Here is a 26,369-nt window from a genome sequence, read left to right as displayed (position 1 = left end):
CTCGATACCGATGGCAGTCTTTTGGTATCAATATCAGAAAGTGAGAGTTCAAATCTAATTTGCTGATACTTTGAGACATGAATATTTCATTTTTGATGAAAACGCGATATGTGAAATACCATGTTGTAATGTTCATTTTTCATGTTTCTGAAAGGTGTGAGGTGCATTTTCCTACCCTATTTTCTCACGAAATGATGCACTGTATAGCCAAAAGTTACCGGACACCTAGTCTGTTTATTCCAAATACACCAGCCAGGTAACTAAAAGTAACTAATAATATGGGGATCTCCCTTTGCTATTATTACAACATTTACTCTTCAGGGCAGGCTTTCCATTAAGTTCTGGTATATTGCTGGTGGATTGTTTTCCCATTCGTCCTGTAGCCTCGTGAATAGTTCATGTTTGGTTTCCAGTCGAATGAGTCTCGCACGCAACCGACGCTCCACTTCATCCCAAAGATAACAAAATTTTTATTGTATTTACCGCTTTTGAAACCAAAATTGACTCTGTTTTTGTACCGAAATTTTGCTTTGTTATTTTCCATAATTATGTGCCTCTGCTGATACTTTTTCATAGTTGCAGTATCTGCAGATGTGACATGCAACACTTTTGTGGAGCCTCTTTATCCTGAAAATTATGCAAAATTCAAAACATTCATTTATTTTGCACCAGTAACGTGTAAACAAATTGATTTTTCTGATTAAGTGAGAACCATCTTAAATAGCATCTAGTGGATACCACTGCCAATATCTTGGCGATGCTACTAATTTTAATTTTATCAATTATTTCAGAATACCGAGGAACCTCCATTATACATTCTGGGATTTTACATTTTCACACATTTTAAGTTTTTACATCTTGTTCACTTGAAAAACATAGAATGATCCTTAAATTCCATGTGTATTAATCAGTGATCAGAACGCTACATTTTAAAAGTAGCTTCGCTACAGCTACAGCTACTCTTCCAAAATGTAGCTTTGCTACAGCTACAGCTACATTTACCAAAAAGTAGCTCGCTACGCTACTCCTGTTCGCTACTCGCTACTTCGCTACTTTTTGCGCTACTTCTGCATAAAAAAATAAAAACAACCATATGGGTATTAAAAAATCTCTTACTACTGGTAAATAGATTCTGTTATTTATTATCATGATTCCAGTCATTCAATAATTTTGATAGCAGTGTTACTTCAGTTACTTATTTTTACTAAAGTTTTTGAGAATACCATACCTATGCAAGTAGCATATCAATTCAAATTTGATATATGAATATTGCAATTAGGGTGTTACCCAAATTAATGATTACAACTATACACAAATCAAATTTGGTAGGATTACGTATTTATGTTCACATCAACATATTTTTCTTGAGAATAAATATTTAATTTTTTATAGACTGATATGAAGACAGCATTTTGAATGAAAAGTACCTGAAGCCTGTGACTACAAACCGGGCCCAGGTTCAATTCCCAGCAGAGGCACATAGTGGTTCGGATCCAGTCTCGATCATCTTATCTATGCATAAAATGGACTCAAAACAAAAAGTAGGAACGATGCCAAGTTGGGAGGATGGGATCCTCCTGCTCCTCCATTCCCCGCACTGCTCATCCATCATTCATTATTCTTCCTCATTCTCACAATTAGCCGAAAGTGGCAGAAAGCGACTATAGATAAGAGAATATTTAAATAAACCATTCATCCTTATTGTCATGATTGAGAGAAGTGGAAGAATAGATGAGGAAGTAAACAGAAGAGGACAAATGGGTGGTGGACTATATCAAAGCGTTCGAAGATTAATATGGAACAGGGATGTACCTATGAAATGCAAGAAGGTAATGTATAGCACATACTATGTGCCAATAATTACGCAAGGAGCAGAGACTTTGAGAATGACAGAGAGAGACAAAAGAAAGATGCAGGCAGTGGAGATAAAATTTTTAAGGAGTTTATTGGGGAAGACTAGAAGGGATAGAATAAGGAATGAGGAGATCCGACAGACAGTGGGTGTAGTGAAGCTTCAGGACAGAATAGATGTGGCACAGGTGAGATGGTTCGGACACATGAAGAGGATGGATGCAGAAATACTACCATTAAGAGCTTAGAATGCACAAAGAGTGGGAATAAGATCAAGGGGGAGACAAAGATGTCGGTGGAAAGAGCAGATAATGGAGTGTTAAGAGAAGAGGACAAGATTGGAACACCGTGGAAAGAGAGGAGTGGTGGAAGACCAGGAAAAAATGGAGAGGCTAGACTTGTATGTTGACCCAGCCAGAGGCAGGAAACAGCGAAGGATGATGTTGATGATGTCATGATTAGCAAAAGTTACAGAATAGTGACGCAAAAGTAGGAGAAATACATAAATTTGAAAACTATGTATATGTATTAACTAAAGAAAATTGTCGTTTTTGTAGGAAAGTCAATAACTCGTACCTTTTGCAATATGATAAAATTTTTGAGGAAACTGTCGTGTAAACCTGACTGTTCTAAACGTATTGTAATTTTAAAATTTGTGAACAAATACTATCACGAAAATAATTGTAATTCCAGAAACTCTATTATTCTTGTAACAATAATTTCCTGATGGTGAGATCCTATATACTGACGATGATCAATGCTCTTACCGTACTGAGTCATTTATTGCTGGCACTATTCCCTTGTCAGTGCAGTGGAAAATCCATCACTCGTTTTTGCACTACAAGTTGTGTCTTACACAGCAATTAATGACATTTTGGTGTCTCTTACACCATGAATATACACAGGATTTGTTCCGGGGGTGACACAAACGAGGCACTTTTTTCCAGTGGTGCAGCAAACGAGGCATGTTTCTCCCCAAAATAGCGATGCAGCTAAAAGGACGTAGCTGTTAGCAGGAATATATTCATATATGTCAGTTAGTTATCTGGATATCTGAATTATTCAGCTACTAATTAAATAAATTACGCAGATATCTCTAATCTACAATCTAGATAATCTGTACCTCCATGTAATAGACTGTCTTTATGAACCTCCTGCAAAATTAAGGGTTATTGTCGATTTTTTCTGACGCTGTTGCCACATTCAAAATTCACTTCAAAATGCTGAGAAAAAATGTAGCTGTAGCGAAAAGCGAAATTTTCGCTACAACTACAGGAATTTTGTAGCTTCGCTACCGCTACAACTACAATTTTCAAAATGTAGCGTCGCTACAGCTACAAATTTTGTAGCTAGCTACAGTAGCGACGCTACAAGTAGCTCGCTACTTCTGACCACTGGTATTAATTGACTTTTCTTGTGTAAAAAAGTAAGGTGCTCCCGTGTGCTCTGCACCACGCCATGAAGGCATATAGCAAGTGTGGAGTTTAGACCCCACACTTTCTTGATTACAGTCGAAGGTGGGGGTGATGTGATCAGCACCATGCCCCTGGCTGCCTTTACCCCCCAGAGTTTCCTCCATGTACACACTTTGTACGATGCTGGGTGGGCACCGGAGTTGCTTGAACAGGTGGAAAAAAAACCCGGTGTCTCGCATGGTAGTCAGATGCCCTAACGACTGAGCTACCGCAACACTATTGACTTTTCTTGTTTTTTTTTTGCACATAATTGAATTAGAGGCAAGTGCAACCAGTTTATCAGAATGGAGAGAATTGCCAACCTAGTTGTGATCGAATATCTCCACATTTAATAGAATAAAAATGAATGGAGTCATTATTCATTCTTTCTCATGCAAAAAATTATAAATTATTACAGATTGAACTGTAGTTGAAATAATACTCCTTTCCATGGATGTCCGGAGGATTTTTCCAGGGGGGGGGAAAGATGTCACATTTTCCCCCAAAAGAGTGTAGTTCCATAAAAAAAACATTGCTTAAATTTGAATTTATGGTGTTAATGCAATAATTAACACATATTATTGTGGCTAAAATGAAATTATGTGTGTGAAATACATAATTTTTGGTTGACTTTCATTTTCCAGAGGGGCCATGGCCCCCCTTGCCCCCCCCCCTTCCGGACGCCCATGCTCCTGTCAATAATTTTCTTTATAGTCATGCATTGCTCTATTTGTTATTTTGTAGTGGCCAAAGTATATTGAGAGGAAGTTTTAGTGCCTGTAAATCTCTTCCCTAGTAATATTTATAAACTAAATTTTTACACATTATTGTTATTTTTTTTTAATTTACTGACAGGTACTGGCTGTATTATAATATCACCAACAAGAGAATTGTCGATGCAAACGGTGGGAATTTTGAAGGAGCTTATGTCAAGTCATAGTCAAACATATGGACTCGTAATAGGAGGAGCAAACAGAAGAACAGAGGTTAAGAAATTGTCAGAAGGTACTTCTTCATGTTCTTGGTCTAAGTTGTAGGAATTCCAGCATGATGATTCAATAAATTGCATTGGAGTGTGACATTATAACATTCTTGCATTCAACAATAAAAATGGTGTGTTGTGTTAGGATTTTTAGCTCTTGCATTCATAAGTGTTGTACCAATATGTTGCATGTGTACATGCACATAGTGTGACTAATAGAAACTGTATTTGTAGCGACTAAACACATGGCCATAATATTAGGCACGTGGCAGAAGTTTGCGCTGTTGCCACGTCGGAGCACAACCCTGTGTGTTCAGAAGTTTAAGAGAATGAAAGATCATTGTTGAGTTAGAGAATGAAAGATCATTGTTGAGTTAGTCTTTGTTCGGTTGGAATTTTTTCGCCGATACCAAAGATTTTGAGTGGCCAGAGCGGTCAAGAGAAACAACTCATTTGTCAAGATTTGTCCTTTTCAAAGGTTCACTCACCCTTCCTTGTGACAGGTTGGGGTTGCGCACAAAAATTCGATGTATGTTTACGAAAATGATGCACCTTCCTGGATAGCAGATGACAAGATCAAAGGCAGGGCTAAAGTGAAAGCCCAAAAGTGACATTCAAGGCATGTAACTGCCTGGTGGTCAACGCCATGTGGAAATGAAAGAAACCATTCCTTGCCAATTGTTGCTCGCAAACTCGTGGTTTAAGATCGTGACGTTTTCAAAACCAGCATTATAATAATGCTAGGCTCATTCCGGAGTTCCTGGGAAAGGGATGAATGTCGCTGTGGGAGGGAGGATTGTGGATTTTCTTCTTGTGATCTACCCTTCTGTGTGTTTGCTGGCCAATACCGACACTGCAGTGACTTGTTCTTATTGCAAATGACAGAGAATAATGGACAGCAGGGCATATGCAGAGCTGCCAAATGAGCATTAAATATATATCTGTATTTGTGTATATGTTTCCGTCGTTTTCCTCCCTCTTCAGATTAATCCAAACGATAAGAATGTTGTTTACATTTATATTAATTTTGCATTCCTTGTGCAAGCTGTACGCTGTACTAACTAACTCTCTAGCCTTCTTAAACCCGAAGGTTCATGGCTGCAGCAACATAGGCCTTCCATCTGTCCCTATCTTGAGCAAGATCTATATACTCTTTTCCACCCCTACAGATTTCCTTTAGGTCCATCTCAACGTTGTCCCTCAATCTTCGTCTAGGCCATCCTACAGGTCTCTTGCCATCAGGTTTCCCAACAAGAATCCTGTAAATTCATCTTTCCTCACCCATTCATGCCACATGGCCTGCCCACCTAAGTCTTCTTGATTTAATTATTCTAATAATATCTGGACATGAATACAAATTATGTAGTTCTAAATTATGTAATCTTCTCCACTCACCTGTCTCCTCATCCCTTTTAGGTCCAAATATTTTCCTAAGGATCTTATTTTCAAATATTCTCAATTTATGTTCCTCTTTCAATGTAAGGGACCAAGTTTCACACCCATATAATACTACAGGCAAAATTACTGTTTTGTATATTTTAACTTTTAGTGTCTTAGATATTAAACGAGAAGACAAAAGTTTATGAAGAGAGAAGTAACATGCATTTCCTGAATTAAGCCTACTTTTTATTTCCTCTTTTATATCATTTTCATTTGTTAATATTACTCCTAAGTATTTGAATTTGGAAACTGGTTCAAACGAGTTATTATCAATAATTAGATTTTGATTATTACCTAACACTTGGTTTCGGCCTGTAAGCATATATTTAGTTTTCTCTTTGTTAACTTCCAAACCTATCTCTTTAGCAGTTTTGAAAAATATTTTAGCATTATTCTTAATTGCATTTATATCATCCCCTAATAAGTCTACATCATCTGCATATGTATATCTGTACGCTGTACGCACTACATAAAATTTATTTTACACACTATAACACTATAACTTTCTCCCCCCCTTAAAGACATTTATAACAAAATTGGGGATCATGAAATGAAGCAGGGACACTTATAATAATCAATCGATTTTTTCTGTGTATCTGCAACACTAACAATACTTGCAACATTTCAAAAACTTCTTTTCCATCCTCTGGGGGTAGAAATAAGGTCATATAAAATGTCACAGGACATTTTAAGTGATATAATGGTATATGAGAATAATTTTGGAGTATTTAATATCATTAATAGAATGTGATGTGATGAGTTTTGTGACAGTAACTAGCCTTTGTTATTTTAAGCTGGAATTATACAAGTGTCGGTATTGGTTAAGGTATCGGTAACGGCTCAACCCTAATAATTATCTTATAATTTAGTGCAGAAATCTGCCATTTTGTTGTATATTTATGGATAATTTCCATACCCTGCTTTTGAAAAAAGTAAGAGTCTAAATATAATGTGCAACTTCTTTTGTACTGCCGTCACCTAGAAACAGACATTTATTAAGGATATATATATATATATATATATATATATTAATCACTTACGTTTTGCGAGTATCTAGGTAACTCCTGTGACGTTTCGGGACACAACTGCTCCCTTCTTCAGGCTGCTCACTTTTAGGTTATGTATAAATCATAACCACGCCGAACTCTCCATAGGTACAGGATATAGGATTGGTAAAAGGTGTGTGGTTAAAAAACCATAAAGATCTAAAACCCATTACAGGTGCACGTCAGACTACCATGCTGTTTCCCCGATTAGAAACTGCTCCTTGGAATGTTAAAACTTTAAAACTGTGAATAGCCACGGTCCGCGTGTGCTGCAATACTCCAAAGTTATTAATATATATATATTAAATTTGTGAGTAATTCGCACAACTTTCATCATGAATTTATTAAGGAGGTCAATGAACTATTCAGATTCTTTAAGGACCATTTGTAATGTTATATCGGTACTTTATTGGTATCAACCAAAATTTCATCATCAGCCCATCCCTAATATCAATATGTTATTAACTTATATATTGTACTTTCAGGTATAAACATCCTTGTGGCTACTCCGGGACGATTGCTAGATCATATTCAACACACACCAGAATTCTTTTTCAAGAATTTGCAATGCTTGGTGATTGATGAAGCTGATCGAATATTGGACATAGGATTTGAAGAGGACATGAATCAGATAATTAAATTGCTTCCTAGTAAGTTTCTCTTACTGAAATTCTATTGGCGCAATAGTCCTCTGAGGGACTACATGGAGATTGAAGTAAAAATAATAATAATAATAATGCTGATTTAACCAGGACTTGAACCCAGGTCTGTGTCATACTGTGCTGTTGCTCTACCAGCTGAGATACCGAAGCAGTCCTGATTTCACTTGATTTTGCTTCCTGCCAAACCATAAGGTAATATGCAGCTCGAATGTGGGACAACCTTTGCACCATCAACGTCGTCAGTGTTTCAAACAGCAGATTCCATTGTGGTAGCACTAAGAGAGAAAAACAGTTAATGCGAGAAATATGGCAAATGTAGGGTTGGCTTAGTAGCTCTGTTTGTAGACCAAAGACCCAGGTACAAGTCCTTATCGAGCCACTTAAATTTCTATGAAATATAATTAATCTTCTTGTGTTTAATGTTAACAACTGTTGCTTGTAATAGTTGTCAACCAATAATTTTTCATCCTTTATTAGAACAAAATGTGCTTTGAATTTGCTATAGAAAGATTAAACATTTGACATGTGTACAAAAAAAATATTATACAATGCCAGATATATGGTTAGGCATTAAATTTGTTTTATTTATTTCTACTGTTTAAATTGTCAGTATTCAAGGGAGCTTTGAAACCAAAACGAGTGACATTTGGCTTTAGGGTTTCACACTGAAGTGACAAGTGACACAGGTTTCATCCGGTCTATAGAAAAACATTCACTGCACATACAAGGCCAGCAGATTGAGGTGACATGTGCAGTTTGTCATGTCACTTCAGTACGGAATTATTTCTTAATGTTGGTTTCCAGTGAAATTTGCCACTTGTCGCCTGTTGTGTCTTGCTTATCACTTTGGTGTGGGAACTCCCTAAGACTGATGCACATTTCCCGTGGAGAAACATGTATTTAAGATTGAATATCTATTGAATACACAAGCTACAACTCGTTTCTTCATTTCATTGAAGCTTCATATTCAGCATTCAGTAAGAATTTCATAATCTTTTTAAAGAGAAAGATACTTGAGATTTTAGTCCTCAGACGTAGTATATTTAAGTTCTTGTTAAGCAATGAATGATTGAATCATTTTTAAAAATTGTGCAAAGAAGTTTTTAAGAGTTATTTTATTGTCTGTCCTCAATTTTGTTTTAGTTAACGAGTTTATCCCCGTATTGCTTGATGGGCAAAATTGTCTTTGTTTTGATGTACCTATTAAGTTAAAGTATTATACACCAAAAACTACAAAGACTACATTGATAGAAATACCTTGTGCATATTAAATACCATTTGTTTTAATTTCTGTGTTCTTTTTGCAGAGCAACGTCAAACAATGCTCTTCAGTGCAACCCAGACAGCCAAAACACAAGCCCTGACTACGTTGGCCTTGAAGAAAGATTCTTTGTACGTAGGTGTCCATGACCAGGATAGCGCAGCAACGGTTTCCGGCCTAGACCAAAGTACATTTGAATTCCTTGTGCATGTGGATTTTCTCATTATTAGAGCTGAGTTGATGTATCGATATTGGGAGTAATAGTTGGAATGGTTGAGACTTTTCAGTGTGTTGGATATGTGACAGGGTCCAGAAAATACCATTTTGCAAAATGCTTAATTGTCATTCACTTTGCAACAGTATTGATTTTATAATTATGTCATGTGAGGTTTCAATTAAAATTAATTAATTAATTAAATTAGAAAAAATACAGGGGTCGATGTATCAATGATTTGGTTTATTTTACTTCACATTTCTGCCACCTTTTTCTAATTGTGAAGATGGGGATGAGTGATGGTATGAAAGTGAAGAAGGGACTCACAAATAAGACCTATGCCCAGGCCAGGATTCGAACCTGGGACCCCTGACGTAGCATGCTGTGCTATGAGTATCATAAAGTATTGGTTCCAGTTTAATCACCAATATTCAAGAGTCTGGTAATCATGCTGGGTCCACAAAAATCACTCCCGACACTTTTGGCAAACTTTAATTATCCTGGAAGCTATGCAAAATGCAACATTTTCAATATTTTGGTAATAGCATTGTGATGAGAAATGAGTTTTATGATTAAGTAATAATATTTTGAAGCAAAACTCTAGTAGAGTGATGAATATTTTAAACTAATGTAACCTCTAGAGGTCTGTTGGGACAACTGCTATTATTCCATCACCTGAAACTCCATCGAGGATGGCTGGGATAGTGGAAAAATTCTACATTAAAATTTATAACTATTATGAACTACTTTGAATTGTTAATTTTCAAGTTTCTGTATTGACATCCAAGGGCATTGGTTCAAAGTGGTATCAACTCAACCCTATGATAAAGGTCGCAGATGTAAAAAAAAAAATGGGTGTGACCATTATGTGAAGCTTGTTTATATTCAATTGTTCTGGTATTACCGGTACTTAAAGATTATTTATTACTAAAATGTAGAGGCATGCAAATTTCGTTTTTGACGAAAACACGAAATATGAAATAACATGCTGTAATGTTCATTTTTCATGTTTCTGTAAGGTGTGAGGTGCATTTTTCTACCCTGTTTTGTCACGAAATAATGCGAAATGAACTGCAAAATGCGAAATTGACTCTTAAACACGAAATTTACCGTTTATATACCGACGCGACACTTTCTGAAGTCTGAAGTATCCTGTCAGTTATGCAATTCACGGAAAATTGATTAATTCTGCTGTAAATATTTGAGAAGCAAAAATGGACCCCTTTACACAGGAATAAATTTAATACTCTGGTAACTACATAAATGTGCTATTAGAAGGGATAAGTTTATTTTGTGTAATAAGTGCAGTTTTTAAATCAAATTTAGGATTATATTCACAATTTTAAAACCAAAATGTCATTTTATGTAGCACTTTTGGTGTGATTATTCACCGCTATAACACCGAAATTTGATTTTATTTACCGCTTTTGAACCCGAAATCGACTCTGTTTTTGCACCGAAATTTTGCTTTTTAATTTACTAAAAATATGCGCCTCTACTAAAATGTATTTGGTGCAAGATTAGGATGTACAGAATACTCGTAAATATATTCTTCATTAAAATTGAAAAGTCCATCAACACACTTCTTCATGACAATTTAACACATAATTTTTCCAATGTGAAAAAAGTTAACACATTAGTTTTTATTGATTTGAGCATTTTAGTCGGAAATATTACTCTTGGGAAAATTTAATGCAGTGTTGCAAAGCTCAGACTTGCAAAATTTATTCATGTGTGTCTGAAGATTGTGTGCCGCTGTCATCAGTTTTATAATCTTACACGCCAATGTGACAATTATGCAATGAAAGGATATAAACCAATTTTTGGACTGAAAAAACAGAATGTGGCAATTACGCAGTGGCGATGATTACGTGGTGAAATATGGTACTTTCATGACTCCACCACAAGTACTTTACACCTAGAAATATAATGTAAGTTTTTGTTGTATTTACGGCATTGTTTTATTAATTGTAGGTTACGTTGTGTGTCCCACTGAGAAGCGATACCTTTTCTTGTTTACATTCCTGAAGAAGAACTTGCATAAAAAAGTGATGGTGTTCTTCAGTTCTGGCCTCTCGGTGAAATATCACGATGAATTGCTGAATCACATGGAAGTGCCTGTTGCGAGTATACGTGTAAGTACTGGCTATAGCTAGAGGTGTAGCAAAGCTTTTTTTGTTGTTTGTTTTTTAGGTTGGGCTCCTCCTAATATGTAGCATTGTAATAAAAAGCAATAAACTGTAAATAAATAATAAATAAAGCTGCTGTTTTCTTAACAAAGCACAAAGACCTGAAGAAGAGGATGGCTTGGTGCCAGAGAGATGCTAGGATTTTACATAGGAACTTGTGGAAGTAAACATTTTTTAAGTACACTAGGTACAGGATACTTAATATAACTGCACAAATCACGTGGACAGGAAGAAGAAAGGTTCACGAACAAAAAATGCCAAAGTATTCCTCTGATTAGTGAAAACTTTAAATAAAATTAGTCATATACTTTCTGTTTTGCATCACTTTATGTAAAAAACTGGATTTTGTTATTACAAAACATGTATTTTAATATTCTGATGTAATTCTTGAATGTTTTTAAGCAACCTGGGTAAATTGTTGCACATAATTTGAGTGTAATACTTGCTTATGTTAGTAAATATTTTGAACATTTTTGAACCATAGGTATCAGTACTGCTGGCAGAAATCTGTAAGAATATAGACATTGATTGGATATTTCTTCAAAGCGGTATCAGCTCATCCCTAATTTAAACACGTCATTTTCCTTTCATCATTTTGGTGGGGGTGGCAGGAGGACTTATGTTCCCTGATTGCATAGTAATCAAGGGGTTCTGGATTCAATACCCAGTGGAGACACTTCTGTGATTAAGATTGTACTTTAACCCTTCCTGATCCTATGTTGGAAGACATCTTTTTCTTCTTCTTCTTTCTTTCTTCATCTGCTCCACTGTCGGAGGAGCCTGTCCGACGCAGTAAAGATATTAGCCAACAGATAGTGCACATTGTACTCTTTCTGTTTCTCCGCAGGCCATGTGTTTTGATATGAAAAGATATACAGATATTCGTGCAGTAGAGCTAGTAGGAAAATGGCACAGAGAAGGCATTGAATTAAATTATAAACAAAAACACTTTAAATACGGAGAAACTAGTACTCACGACAAGGACCCAGACACACAGTTAACAACAGCGCACCTAGCGGCTGCCGGAGAACTACAAAAAAAAAGATGCACACCAAGCAACTGTACAGCAAGTTCCAACGAGGATGGTGGCAGCAGCCACTGAAATTAATAGAACGAAGAAGAAAAAAACAGTTTCATGGATAAAGTGAGTACTAGTTTCTCCGTATTTATATACTACCGCGTGTCTCTTTTCCCAATTATAAAACACTTTAATTATTTGATGTAACTGAAAATAGATAATAAAATCAGCAGGTGTAGGTTAATTACAAGTAATCCACCAACCTCTTTCCCCCCACAAAATAAATAAGAGCTGGGTAGTATGCTGGTGGCAGAAAAATTGGATTGGAAAGGGTTAATCTGTCCAGAGCAGCCCCTCTGAGTATAAAGTGGACTTACTTTGTTCATACTGTCTTTGTTTCCATGGCTAAAAATGCTACCTGTTCAGACAAAAATTTTGAAGTTCTCCGGTCTCTTGTGTGTGTTTTATTTCTTCCCTCCCCCCTTTTTTTGTATGCGCCTTTCTGACAATTCTTCTTTGAATCACTGTATAACAGTCAAAAAGAGTAAATGTTGAAAGTCATAAAGCAATACTTGTTTATTTCTTGCAGGGTCAACAAAGGCAGGCCAAGCGGACATCTGCATTTTTCAAGTTTTGCAATGCAGAGTCTGGAATTTTACTATGCACAGATGTGGCTGCTAGAGGTTGGGACATTCCTGCTGTGGACTGGATAGTGCAATATGACCCTCCAGGTAATCCTAAGGTATGACTATTCTAAATGTACTCTCAGGTTTCAGCTATACAACCACATTCCTCTTAGAGGACCTTCCTGATTGCTTGGCATTTTGATTGTTCCCAGAGTCCATAAAAATGTCGCACACTTTCACGGAGTCTTATTATCCTGAAAGTTATGCAAAATTCCAAGTTTCCTGTTGTTTTTTTGTTTTTTTACCAGCATGTGAAGAAAACAATTTTTCTGAGTAGATGACAGGTATTTTAATATTCCAATGTAATTGAAGCTTATAATTCGAGTGGAATACTCACCCACTAATATTAGTAAACATTTTGAAGAATTTTTAATTGTTACAATTTTCAAGCATTATTATTAGTATTGATTCAGTCATATGAGCTCAACCTATTTTTTTTTTCTATGTACCCAACTAAAATCTGGGGAAAATGGGAAAAATAAATTGAATTTCTTTCGCCACCACAATATTCAAGCATTGTAATCAGTATGGGTGGGTATTTTGAGTACATCTGAAGTAATATATGTACTGGGGTTATCAAGAAAGTAAATTTCATTGGCAAATATTGTTCTTCAATGCTATGTGACCATGGGTGCCAAGTTTTTTTTTATTCTTCGTCAAGACACAGACATTAGAACAATGTTTATGCATAAAATTGATCTATCCATTTCTTGAATGTGAGGAACTTAAAACTGGCTGAGAGCCTCAAGGCTCCAATGTGTTACAACATGCTTAAATAACTGCATCATGCAATGAAGAATAATCAAGGTGGTAAGTTTGGCTGAGGACATTGTGATGATTCATGACAACGACAGGCAGAGAATAATTCAAACATCTCTCATACAGTCCAGATTTGGCAACAAGTGATTATCATGTGTTTCTGCATCTGAAATCCAACCTTGCTAGCTGGTAATTCAACGACAACAATGAGTTCCAAAAAGCATTGTTACTGGCTGCATCATTCTAGGATGAAGGGATACAAAAAACTAGTACCTTACTACAATAAGTGCTTCAACAATGGTGGTTGATTAATTGATTTGGTGTTTTAAGTCCACTTTATGCACAGTAAGGCTAATCGGGACTGGACCTACAGTTTAAAGTGGAATCCAAACCACTATATGCCTCCATTGGGTATGGAACCTGGGACCCATTGATTACAAAGTGACGACGCTACCACTGTGCCATCGGGAAAGCACAACAATGGTGGTAACTAAGTCGAAAAGTGTTTTACAGCATGTGCATGAAATGACAATATAAGTAGTTCATAAATATATTGTTGTTTATTCTTAACAGCGTACTGGAACTTACTTTCTGCATGTCCCTCAATAAGATCACCCAATAATTCTATTTAATCAACTAATTTCCGCTAATAAAGTGTAGATGGTAATTCTCCGTTGAACTTTTTAATTTAGTTTGCTCAAATGTGATTTGTATACTGTTGCAGGAATACATCCATAGAGTAGGTAGGACGGCCCGAGGAGAGGGTGGAAGGGGTCATGCTCTGCTAATTCTTACACCTGAGGAACTCGGATTTCTTGAGCATCTAAAGCAATACAAGGTATCCCTCAATGAGTATGAAATCTCATTGAAGAAGATCTTCGATGTTCAGGTGATGGTAAGCGATAACTGCTTTTTTCATCTCACAGGAGGTGGGGGAATGATACATTTTTCAGGAGATTTCTTTAATATACAAAAAAAATTAACTCTGAGCTGGACATTTAGCTTGCAGCAGCAAATTCACTTTTGAAAATCTCTTTCATTTTGAAACAAATGCTATGATATTCCAATAATTAATAAATATGAACATTTTTCTTTAGAGCATGACGTTTTGACACACTGTACATCCTTCTTCTTCAAGAGTCAGTCATGCAGTGAAATGTAACAATATTGTACCAAAGTTTAAGTTGTTCTTTTTTAAGTAGCCAATAGACAATTCATTTGAATATTACAAGATCATCATTCAAACCCATACATGCCTACACACACAAAAAGGTAAAGCGTACCGTAGAAGGTCAGGAAACATTTACAGTAAAACCTTGTTAATCCGGACTCCGATAAGCCGGACAGGAAAAAAAAAAAAAAGCAGAATGCAAGGTTTCAAATGTGGCTAGAAGTCAACAAGAGAACTTCCCAAAGAAAAGGCAGTCAACCACTGATGAAATTCTGTTTCCCCGCAGACTTTATACTGTACTGTATAGTGTATTTAGGCCTATGCCCTTTAAATACACCATAATAAACATGTTTTGTTGCTGTAATGCACTTTCTACTGTTCTTTTAGGTTATTTCAGTTATTCCGGACTTTCGTTAAGCCGGTCAACTTATCCCCATTAGTCTGGATTAACGAGGTTTGACTGTATTTTATGTGTCTGTGTTTAAATACCATGCAAATTTGATGCATCCAAATAAGACTAGGAGTGTGCTTGGGAAATTGCTGGTGGTTGATTAGTCCAATTTTTGGCCCACATAAAAAGATGTCCACCAACAGGCCAGTTTTTATACACGTGGATGTTTGGGGCTAACATAGTGAGTCCCCACCAGGCAATTACATGTAATATATGGATATATTATTTTACTTATAATTGTTGGTCCAAATTACCTCAGATCGTTACTTAGTTTCAATATTTTAACTGTTTCAGATATTTCTCTTATGTAGCCTCTAAGCCCCCTGAAATCTGGACCATAACTTCCTTACAAAATTCCCAGACACATTGCTGGAAATGGCTTAAATTGGAGCATTCTGGCATTGAAAAATACATATATTGTTACTGAACAAACCAAAGTAAAAGAAAAAAGAAAAGTAAAGTGCTCCCCTGTGCTTTGCACCATGCCATGAAAGCATATAGGGGGTGTGAAGAGCATAGAAAATTTTGGAGATGTCATAATGATTGGAGCAATGTGTTATACAGGGTGGCACATATAGTATCTACCAATATCGTTTGTCAACCTTGTTGGAATGCAGGTGCGCATGCGCAGAAATTTTTCCATTTTTAGGCAGCTGCAAGTCTGGCAATTAGTCTGGAATGCTGACCGGTTCAGACACGAATCGTGGCAGTGGATTCGTTCATCTGAAGGGGTTCCATTCAGGAGAGACTGCACTGAAAAGCATCAGGACACCAGAGAATACAGCTCCTTCGACCTGGAGACTTCTGTTTCTGCACTCTGCCATTGACTTCCTATTGCCTGGCCCATCGTATCATGATGTGACCCTCTGGCAAGGGTTGACTGTGACCCTCATTGGCCCATCGTCGCAGTGTCTGCTGCTTCTACTGAATGCAACCCGTTACGATGAACGCCTCCAGTGCCACCAGTTTGTGACTGAAACAGCCAACGTTCCATGGCAGACTGATTGCGAGACATGCAGCTGCCTAAGAATGCGAAACTTCTGCACATGCGTATCAGCATTCAGACAGTGTTGCCAAATGTTATTGGTAGATACAATATGTGCCACCCTATATATGTATGCATGTGTGTGTAATGCAATGAAAGTTATGACAATTTTAATAAATAAATTTTTAATGTAGAGGCTTATGAGAAAGGCAGTGGAGGCAAACAAGGTGGAACTATCAATAGATTCCATGCAAAAAAAAAAAAATTCTCAACTGCAATAGACTTTTTCTTTAGTGTTAATTCATTGTACAATATTTCCATAAATGTTATTAATATTATATTGTTCTGAGGGTATATTAATTTTCTGTCCTCTTTGTTTCAGTTTGAGCAACTCTTAGCAAAGGAGTATGTGCTCCGCTTGTTAGCACAGGATGCATTCAAGTCATATATCCGTTCGTATGCTTTTTATCAGAAGCGCATATTCGATGTTGAAAAACTGGATTTGGCCAAGGTGGCCAGGTCATTTGGCCTGCAAGAACCTCCAGCAGTTGACATGAGTATCCTTTATTTGGAAAGCTTTGCAATGTATTTGTACAAATAATTCTGTACTAATTCCAAGATGTTACCAGTGTCATTGCCACCCACTTATTTCTGTGAACAAATATTTCAAATTTTCTCCTAGCGATAAACTCACTGTTTTTTCACTCCGCACACCCTTGATGATTCCAAACATTTATTTTTTGTTGAGAAAAATTTATTCCTCACATCACATCTGCCAGTCTGGAAAATCATTGCGTTCTTGTAGATGTCTTGTAAATGGCTCAAAACATTTTTGTCACCACTTTATCCTTTAACACATATCAACATTGAGAGAGGACATGACAGAACATTGTCAATCACTTCTTCTCAAGCATGTATGAAAGTTAGGAAAAGCAACTCCCTATATGTTTGCAGTACACTTTCACTAGACATCTTAAAATAATCATAATATAAGTTTGCTAACAATCATAAATGGAACAATGCAGAACATTTGTAACCTGTGGTGCAACAGCCCTTGCAGGCTAAGGCCCACCTACAGACTACTGGTGTCACTCTCACATGCGCTGGACAAGATCTGAAGATAAAAATTATTCCACTTCCCCCAGGAGACTAAAACCAGTGTGCCTTTCTTAGCCCGTGACCAAAGCCTGATGCCATGACCTTGGTGTGGGACACAATGCGGAACTTGGGGTTAAAAAAATCAAGACCAAGCTGTTGAAAATGAATACACCTTGGCTCACTTAGCACATTGGTTGGAGACATGGGGAGCATGTTCAGTCATTGTCTGATGAAACCATAAAGACATTGGAATCCCACATCAAGTCCTGCTTGCCTGACAGCTGCCCTGCGTTCATATAATTCGGAGTGCTCAAAACATTGAGACTAATGTCACAGTCTGTTGATAAAAAGAAAGATATCTTCTTTATTTCAATTTATTTTGGGTGTTCACACATGACCTACACACCCAGAGAGAATGCCACTGCATGCTGCTTTGGTTATGTGGCTGACTTTTGATCTCGCCACCGAAGTTCCTGGATTGGAATCCCAACATGGATGTTTTGTTTTGGAAATGGGGGATCCTTCATTTATTCCATGTTTGAAGTAGTATGAATTTCCTCAGTACCAGATCTCTACCATGAGGAGGCATACAATTCTGTCACAAAAAATTATTCAAAAATATTTTTTGTTTTTACTTTGTATGTATTTAAGTATGCATGTGTGTGTGTGTGTAAAGTTCAAGGACGTGCTTTGTTTACTAGGAATGTGGTATTTTTAGAAGTCCGAAATATTTACAGTGGAACCCCAATTTTAGATTCCCGGATATCAGTTTTTCCTGCATTACACGTTCAAGCTTGATGGACCCAATATAATAATCTTACAAAATTTTCCTCAATTTTAAGTTGTTTTCTTTATCTCGGTCCCCTGAAAAACATAAAATCGAGGTTCTATTGTAAGTGTTTTTTTTACCCATAAGCTAGGTTTTCCTTAACAGCTATCAGACAAGCTCTGCAGCAAAGGTTTCAGACCAAGGAAAAAGGGAAGAAGAAAGCCATAGTAAAGAAACCATTTATCAGGATGTTAAATTTCATGTCATTTGGACTCGGCTGTGTATCGTGAATGTACCAATGCTACAGATGTATTTAAAGAAAGCATTAAATCCTATCAATATGATTGTGTTTTGTTTTCTGAATCCTCCCTGCATTTCCTTTGTTCTTTGCACTGCTGTAAGTTATGTATAGCAGAAGTTGTGCTTCTATAGTTATGGATACTAATAGTCTGCCTTTTTTTGATCTCTCTCTGCCTTTTCTTTTTCAACCCTTATCATTCTCCTTCTTCCTTTGCTTCTTGGGCTTTCTTTTTCCTTTGCTTATCTATCTCCTAATATCTGTTTCTGTTTATTTCCATCTCTCATTCGCTCTGTATCCTACAGGGTGGCGCACGAAATGTCATACCATTCAATCACCTCATAAAATTTTTCATATCATATATTGAATGTTCAAAACACGTATGCGGGTGAGTTGGTTCATGGAAAATCAGGTAGATGTCAGGAGAAGTCAGTATCGGGCTCTATTTTGTTGCGAAACAGCAGTTTGCAAGATGGCGGATAATGGCCGGTTGAGTGTCGGAACAGAAGGTGAAAGTTGTAATGTTTTTTGCAGAAACAAAGAGTTTGGTAGCAACACAAAGGCATTTTCGTGCACACTTTGGTACAAGATGGGCTCCCTGTAAACAGACCATTCGCAGATTGTGCCAACAATTAGAAACCACTGGCTCTGTGTTGGAGAATAATCGATGGTGCCCGTCAAGTGTCCGAACACCTGAGAACATTGAAGCAGTTCGCGTGGCTTTGGCACGAAGTCCAAGCAAATCAACAAGAAGGGCGGCTGCTGAGTTACAAATATCTCGTAGGTCAATCCAATGAGTTACAAATATCTCGTAGGTCAATCCAAAGGATTCTCCACTCTGATCTTCACTTGTTCCCTTACAAAATGACAGTAGTCCAGAAACTAACGGCAGTGGACAAGGAACGAAGGCATCAGTTTGCTTCGTGGTTAGTGGAAGAAGATCATGTTCTACACAACACTTGGTTTACAGATGAGGCGTACTTTCATTTAAATGGTGTGGTAAATAAGCAAAATGTTCGATTCTGGGCAAGTGAACAGCCTCACAAACTGCATGAACGTGAGAATTATGGAGAAAAAGTGAGTGTGTGGGCAGCAATTTCAACTCATGGAATCATTGGACCGTTTTTCTTTGATGACACAGTAAACAAAGAACGATACAAGGAAATGTTGGAGAACTCATTTATTCCGCAGCTCTTGGCAACAGGTCTCCATTTACACACTCAGTGGTTCATGCAAGATGGAGCCCGCCCACATACTGCAAACATTGTTCTTGATTTCCTGTATGAGATGTTTAATGTGCGTGTAATGTCTAATCGGTTTCCTGAACGTCACGAAGGTGGGAGATTGTGGCCCCCGCATAGCCCGGATATTAATCCTTGTGACTTTTTTTTGTGGGGTTTCTTGAAAGATAAAGTTTTCGCAAGGAAGCCTGCAGATGTTGTGCAACTCAAGGCCTTTATTGTGCAGTTGTGCCGTGAAATTTCGGAGGACTTGTGCCGGAGAGTTGTGACAAATGTAAAGGTTCGCTTGCAAGAGGAGGTGAACCATAATGGTGGACACATTCTGCACTAAACAAACTTTCCATACTCTGATAATTCACTATGCATTAATTTTGTCATGTTTCGATAATAAATAAATGTGTAATAAACAAAACAAATGGTAAGACATTTTGTGCGCCACCCTGTATATTCTACTGTGTATATGTGTGAGAGAGAGAGAGAGAGAGATTCTCTTATATATATAAGCTCTACCTTAAATCCCAATAAAGCTATTTTAGTGGGTAGAAAGACGAGTAGAGACAATGCCACTGTGGGTTAGAACCCATCTAGTGGCAACTAGTGATGGGTCATGGCAGTTCCTTTTCGGGAAGCAGTTCACCGAGCATGCTCTCGGACGAGGCAGTTCCTTGTAGGAAGGCAGTTCACTGGAACTTGCTCGTTGAAGGAATCGTTCACAGGAGGAGCTACCATGCCAACACAGCTCGATAATGGTTTCGTTGGGCAGAGGAGGGGATGTGAGAGACTGCTTCTGCAGTGGGTGAAAAGAATTAGAGGGGAAGAATCTGCCTTCGCGCACATATTAAACAGCTATAGGAAACAATGTATCGACTGACCGACCGAGGTTCGGGAGCTGCTTTCAGGGTGGGGGTGAATGAAAATACATTTTAATGGATAATTGAACTTTAGTGGTCAAAAAGTCCTCATCGGAATGGAAAAGTTGGACAAGTTATATTCACCCCTCTTCCTTTCCAAAAATGAATTCCTACCCATTGTTGTCGCAGTGCATTACAGCGCCTGGTGATACAAGAGGAAAAATAATTGTAAATATTTTAAACATGGACGTCCGCTGTATATTTTCCAGGGAAGGGCAAACAAGCTATTTTTCCAATGTGTCAAACTTAGGCATATTTTCTTCCAAAATAGTATAATCTCCTAAGAAAAAAACTTCAGTTTCAAGTTGGCATGCACTGTAACGCCCTTCTAATAATTAACAAATTGAAATGAAATTATACGTATGTGTAAAATATACAAATTTTAGGTTGAAATTTATTTTCTAGGGTGGCTGTCGCCCCTCCCCACTTTTTCAGACGTTCATGCAATTAAATGGATACACGATCAAACAAACACCCGTAAGAGAATGGAAGAGAGGACGCTAAACCTTTGACTACGAAGAATAGCATACATATTTTTCAAGCTCTCTCTGCCTCGTGGCCCCACTTTTACTTTGAAATAATGGAAGAGCATGGAAACGGAACGTTGTCGTAAGTTTGATATGATCATCTTATATCTATCAAGTTCCTTCTACAGTTCCTTGCAATGCGAGTTGCGAAAACATGGCACAAAAAGGATTAAAGGTGAATTACTTGCCCATCCCGCCCTCATTGTTGAGCTTCTGCAGCATTACTGTAAACAGAGTTGCATGCATAGCTACGCAGAAAACCACCACCATCAACAATCAACAACAAAAGACGGGACCTCGCGTGCTCTCTCTCTCTCGATGGTTCGTAGGAGTGAGTCATCGACTGGGAGGGTTGGCAACATACAAGCAAAGCTCACGACTTCTGAGGAACTACCACGGGCCATGGCAGTTCCTTTTTGGGAAGCACCTCACCGGAGCTCGCTCACTCAAGCAGCCATTCAAAGGAACGAACGACCAACTCCTCCCGATGTTGGTTTCGTGCAGCTGAAGTGAAGGGGGTGGGGGAGGACTTGCTGGAGTTAGCTTCAGTGAAAAAGATTAGCGGAGAGGGAACTGTGCCTCGTACTACTCAACTTTCCACAAGAAAACCAGAGAACATGCACAGCAGTAAGAATACACGCAAAGCTCATGACTCCTGGAACGAGGAACTACCACAGAGGAACTGCTTGTTCACTCTGGAGGAGCGAGCACTTCACAGTTCCCAAGAGGGAGTAGTTCAAAAGGAACGTTTCGTTCACGAACGACCCATCACTAGTGGCAACATAGGTTAAGGCTGCGAGGGACAGTTTTGCACCAGGTGCACATTTATTTCTATAACGCCAAAATGTGAGCTGCTACTTAAAAAAATGACAGGCAAAAGAGAGCATGGATTTCTCCCCATGTTGGCAGTGGAAGAGGTTTTCCAAGTTGATTATTAGGCCAGATATGATGTGTGAAAAATATGATAAGTATTTACAGGATCCCATATATTCCTCGTGGAGAGACTTCAACTTATGTCTAATAAAATGGATATTTTGACATTTCCAATCACAAATAGAATTTTGAGCCTCTTCTGTTACCATTTGACAGACAGGCAGAAAGATGAGCACATGCGAAATTAGAAAATTCCTTAATATATGGAATAAACAATGCATGCCCTAAATCGAAGGCTGGAACAAGATTTTGACGGCTTTCGATCAAGAAAACCCAGAACTTTTATGAAACTATGCAGGTGGGATTTTGCCATAAGCAGTTCTTTTGCTATGCCACAGCATTGCAGTTTAGCTGTAGACTACAGAAAAGGAAAGTTGAAAACAAAACACCTTTCCCATAAAAAAACATATATCTATAAATTCTATATGTACTGAGACATGACATATCATGACTTTTATCCACTCTGGTAGGTGGTGCAAGTGAATTTTGAATACAAGCATGATTGCTTTTTTGATACTAAGTTTTTTTTAGGGTTAGGTATGCTAGGTTTAATGCTGTTAGAATTTCGACATTTCTTTTCTGGCTTTGTGTGTATGTGCACGATATTTTTTTTTTTAAAAAAAAGCAAAATATTCTGGGATAAGACTGTGGCTGTGATACATCGACTGTGGCTGTGATACATCGTCCATTGACAATGTAAATATTCTATCTTCAATTTGTAAGCAAATTGAGATATTTTGGTTGTGGTCTATTTAGAGCTCTTTTCTTTTTCCTTATCTCTAGCTGTCTTCCTGTTTTCTCTCTCTAAAAAAGAGAGAAGAAAGAAAGCAACCCGCCATCTGAGTATGAGATAAACCACTTGCATTCTAACCTCCGTCACTTGTGGGAGTTGCTTAGAAGTAGTAGTGGACTCCAGTTCTTACTTTTGTTGTTAACACAAAAAAAAAATGAATAACAGTGAAATCAAAGTAGTTGATCGATTTAATTTATTTCTCTTTCCTACCAAATGACAAATTTCTAATGAAATAGTTTTATCTCCATTACAAATAAACAACTGATAGATCTAATTTTGTAAAATGTATTATTGTTCTATCTGGTAGAGCACTGGCACTCTCAATTGAAAGTTAATGTTTGATACAATTGTTCTATCTCAAGTTTCAGTTATTACAGCATAAATACCTAACCAAACAACTACTACTTTTTGGAGGCTTCAATATATCAGCCTTTGCAATGATACAAACTTTCAGCACAATGGTGACAAAGGTCCAATAAATATATCATGTCAAACTATAAAGATTTCCCCCGAAAAAATGAGAAACTGGACATAGAACATTTACATTCTCAGTGGAAGAGATCATGTTCTGACCATGAAGCAGGAAGTAAGGTGTGTATTATATGCCTTGACTAAATTGGTTTTAATTGGTTAGGAATGTTAGATTTATTGGTGTTAATAATTATATGATGTTAAGTTAACAATGTTGGGTGTGATGCTAATAAAAATTTATTTATCTTTACGAAGTTTGTTAGAAGTGTTTAATTTATACACACTTATTCTCCAAAATCTCATCTTTACATTGATGTACAATACACATCATGATTTGGTTTCATGACTGCCGTCACAGTTTTGAAAGTTACCCCTTGCAATGGAAAACCCAATGTTATCGCATGTGGCAAAACCACGTGAGAAAATTGTTCGGACTCGCTCTTCCGTGATTTCATGCTAATATGGTCCATTAAATGAACATATAAAGCAGCAGACAGGCATTTGTTGTAACTTCTGAACTTTAGTGCCAGTTTTGTTGCATACAGCCTTTACTTGGTGGCACTGGGATACACCCACGCACCTAGTGTCAAAGAGTGCAGTGAACTAGAAGAGGCCAATATTTTACTTATGCACACTAACTATACTTTAGGATCAAATACCTCGAGGTATACGCCATGAAACAAATTTTACGTTATATAAAACATCTAAATTTATAGATTTTAAAAAAAATGGACATTATTCTCGAGGAGGTAGAGTAAGTAAAGAGAGCTGTAAAAAAATTACGTTGCAGTTTCAACGTGCGTTGACCGTCGATGGCTGCAGAGAGCGTATATAAGATGTACAGTCACGGACACTTTTTTTCTATTTTCTTATACGTGTAGTTCTATACCAGGCATGTCCAACTTCAATTAAGTAGTGATCTACTTTTTATTGTCACAACAGGCAGTGAGCTACAGGATTCTTGTTGGGAAACCTGATGGTAAGAGACCTGTAGGAAGGCCAAGACGAAGATGGAGGGACAACGTTGAGATGGACCTAAGGGAAATCGGTTGGGATGGAAAAGAGGATATAGATCTTGCTCAAGATAGGGACAGATGGAAGGCCTGTGTTGCTGCAGCCATGAACCTTCGGGTTTAAGAAGGCTAGGAAGTTAGTTAGTTAGTGGCAGTGAGCTATCATTAATCTTTGCAAAAAATTGTACCTACTCAGCCATTATACATTATAGAAGTTGAATTCAAATAACATAGCTATATTCATATAATTACAATAGATAACTGCGATCGACACGTTGGACATGCCTGTTCTATACCATTGAACGCAAACGGTGTCGTTATATCCCAGAGGTGGTGCCGCCATGACTATACATACATCAACAATTCTTTTTCTTTTTAACTGTCCCTGTCAGCATTATATCGTAGACTTTGGACAACATTATTGTTTTGTATTTGTTTTAATGTTTTCTTCCAAGATTGATTGATAGTCTCTCAAATTAATCAGAATCACAAACAAAATGATTATTATGAATAATTCACTTTTTTTATCCTTTTGCTGTTTCGTATTTTTAAAAAATATATTTATATATAAACGTCACTTTATACCTACCAGTTCCAGGTAGAAACGGTCGCCCGAAGGAAAAGGGAAGATTTCTGCCTCTTCCTCCATTGTCCTCTCGCCCCCGCTGCAATGGTTGAAAGCCAGTGGTTTCAGGTCCCCCAGTCTATCTCCTAAAGGACAGATAGGGGGTTGGTTTCCCTTGATTCTTTGTAAATCCTCTAAAGAACGCAAGAGAAAATTTTCTGCAGTACTTACGTACGTGGTGTGTTTGTGTTTATATTGTGTTATAGTTGTCATGTGTTTGTGTGCATCTTGTGTAGTAGTTGTGCTGTCTAATGTGTTTGTGTTCGTCTTGTGTAGTAATTGTGCTGTCTAATGTGTTTGTGTTTGTCTTGTGTAGTAGTTCCTCCATTCATATTGGGGGTTAGGCGTAGATCTGACAACTCTGCACTGTAAAAAAAAAATGTCAAGAAACAGCAATATAAGGCCATGGATGTTCCCAAGGTAAAATATTCCGGAGGTAAAATAGTCCCCCGTTCGGATCTCCGGGTGGGGACTACTTTGGGAGGTCCCTGGACTAAGGATAAGATCTACGTTAGGAATAAGGATATTAAATTAGGCACCTGCAATGTTCTGAGCCTTTACCAGCCTGGGGCATTTCAGTGTACAGTTAATGAGATAGTTAAGTATAAATTAGATGTAGTAGCTGTCCAGGAAGTTAGGTGGCCAGAAGAAGGGAATTGTAAAACTAAAAATTATACTTTTTTCTATGGTGGTACTGAAAATCATAATTTTGGAACAGGCTTTTTCATAAATAATAGAATCATCTTGGCTCTTAAAACAGTAGAATTTATTAATGATAGGATTTCATATGCAGTTTTACAGGGTAGGTGGTGTAAAATTATTTTAATAAACATACATGCACCAACGGAAGATAAAGATGATAATACTAAAGATGATTTTTATACAGAGTTAGAACAGGTCTTTGATAAATTTTCTCAGTATGATATGAAAATTCTGTTAGGTGACTGTAATGCACAGATTGGCAAAGAAGAGACATTTAAACCCACGATTGGTAAAGAAAGTCTTCATGAATTAAGTAATGATAATGGTATAAGATTGATTACTTTTGCAACCTCAAAGAATTTAATTGTGAAAAGTACCACTTTTAAACATAAAGATATCCATAAATATACCTGGTCTTCTCCAGATGGTAAAACTCATAATCAGATAGATCATATTCTCATTGATAAGAGAAGGCATACTATTATAATTGACGTTCGTACACATAGAGGTGCTGACTGTGCCAGTGACCATTATTTAGTAATTGCTAAATTAAGAGAAAGACTCTCAGTGATAAATCATAAGCAACAAAATCTAAAAGTTCTAAAATTTGATACAGGAAAGTTTAATGATGAAAGAATTAAGAAAGATTACCAAATCAAACTGTCAAATAGATTTGATGTTTTGCAGGATTTAAATGATGATGAAAATATAAATGAAACAGACGTAAATAAGAATTGGGAGCACATACGTAATGCAATAGAATCAGCAGCTAAAGAAAGTATAGGATACCATAAACCGAGAGAAAGTAAGCCATGGTTT

The 26,369-nt window shown here is 37.2% G+C and overlaps 2 protein-coding genes across 3 annotated transcripts in view; both read left to right on the top strand.

The window, feature by feature from the left end:
- Positions 1 to 18,366, top strand: part of LOC145997050 (uncharacterized) — a 32,979-nt gene extending 14,613 nt beyond the window's left edge. The window contains exons 6-13 of one of the 2 annotated variants that reach the window (XM_083133672.1): positions 4,161 to 4,310; positions 7,259 to 7,423; positions 8,743 to 8,883; positions 10,885 to 11,045; positions 12,707 to 12,859; positions 14,287 to 14,457; positions 16,552 to 16,726; positions 18,209 to 18,366. In XM_083133672.1, coding sequence (XP_082989798.1) covers positions 4,161 to 4,310; positions 7,259 to 7,423; positions 8,743 to 8,883; positions 10,885 to 11,045; positions 12,707 to 12,859; positions 14,287 to 14,457; positions 16,552 to 16,726; positions 18,209 to 18,264 — 1,172 coding nt within the window. In that variant the 3' untranslated portion in view covers positions 18,265 to 18,366. Of the gene's footprint in view, positions 1 to 4,160; positions 4,311 to 7,258; positions 7,424 to 8,742; positions 8,884 to 10,884; positions 11,046 to 12,706; positions 12,860 to 14,286; positions 14,458 to 16,551; positions 16,727 to 18,208 lie in introns of those variants that run through there. The other variant, XM_083133673.1, reaches the window with a different exon arrangement.
- An 832-nt stretch (positions 18,367 to 19,198) lies between these two features.
- LOC145996823 (uncharacterized) lies at positions 19,199 to 19,906 on the top strand. The gene has a single exon (XM_083133354.1). The coding sequence runs from the start codon at positions 19,199 to 19,201 to the stop codon at positions 19,904 to 19,906; it is 708 nt and encodes a 235-aa protein (XP_082989480.1).
- The last annotated feature ends 6,463 nt before the right edge of the window (positions 19,907 to 26,369 follow it).

The sequence above is a fragment of the Lepisma saccharinum genome, chromosome 13, assembly GCF_977018435.1.
Source record: "Lepisma saccharinum chromosome 13, izLepSacc3.1, whole genome shotgun sequence".
In the NCBI taxonomy this organism is placed as follows: domain Eukaryota; kingdom Metazoa; phylum Arthropoda; class Insecta; order Zygentoma; family Lepismatidae; genus Lepisma; species Lepisma saccharinum.
This window is presented reverse-complemented; position numbering and strand designations above follow the sequence as displayed.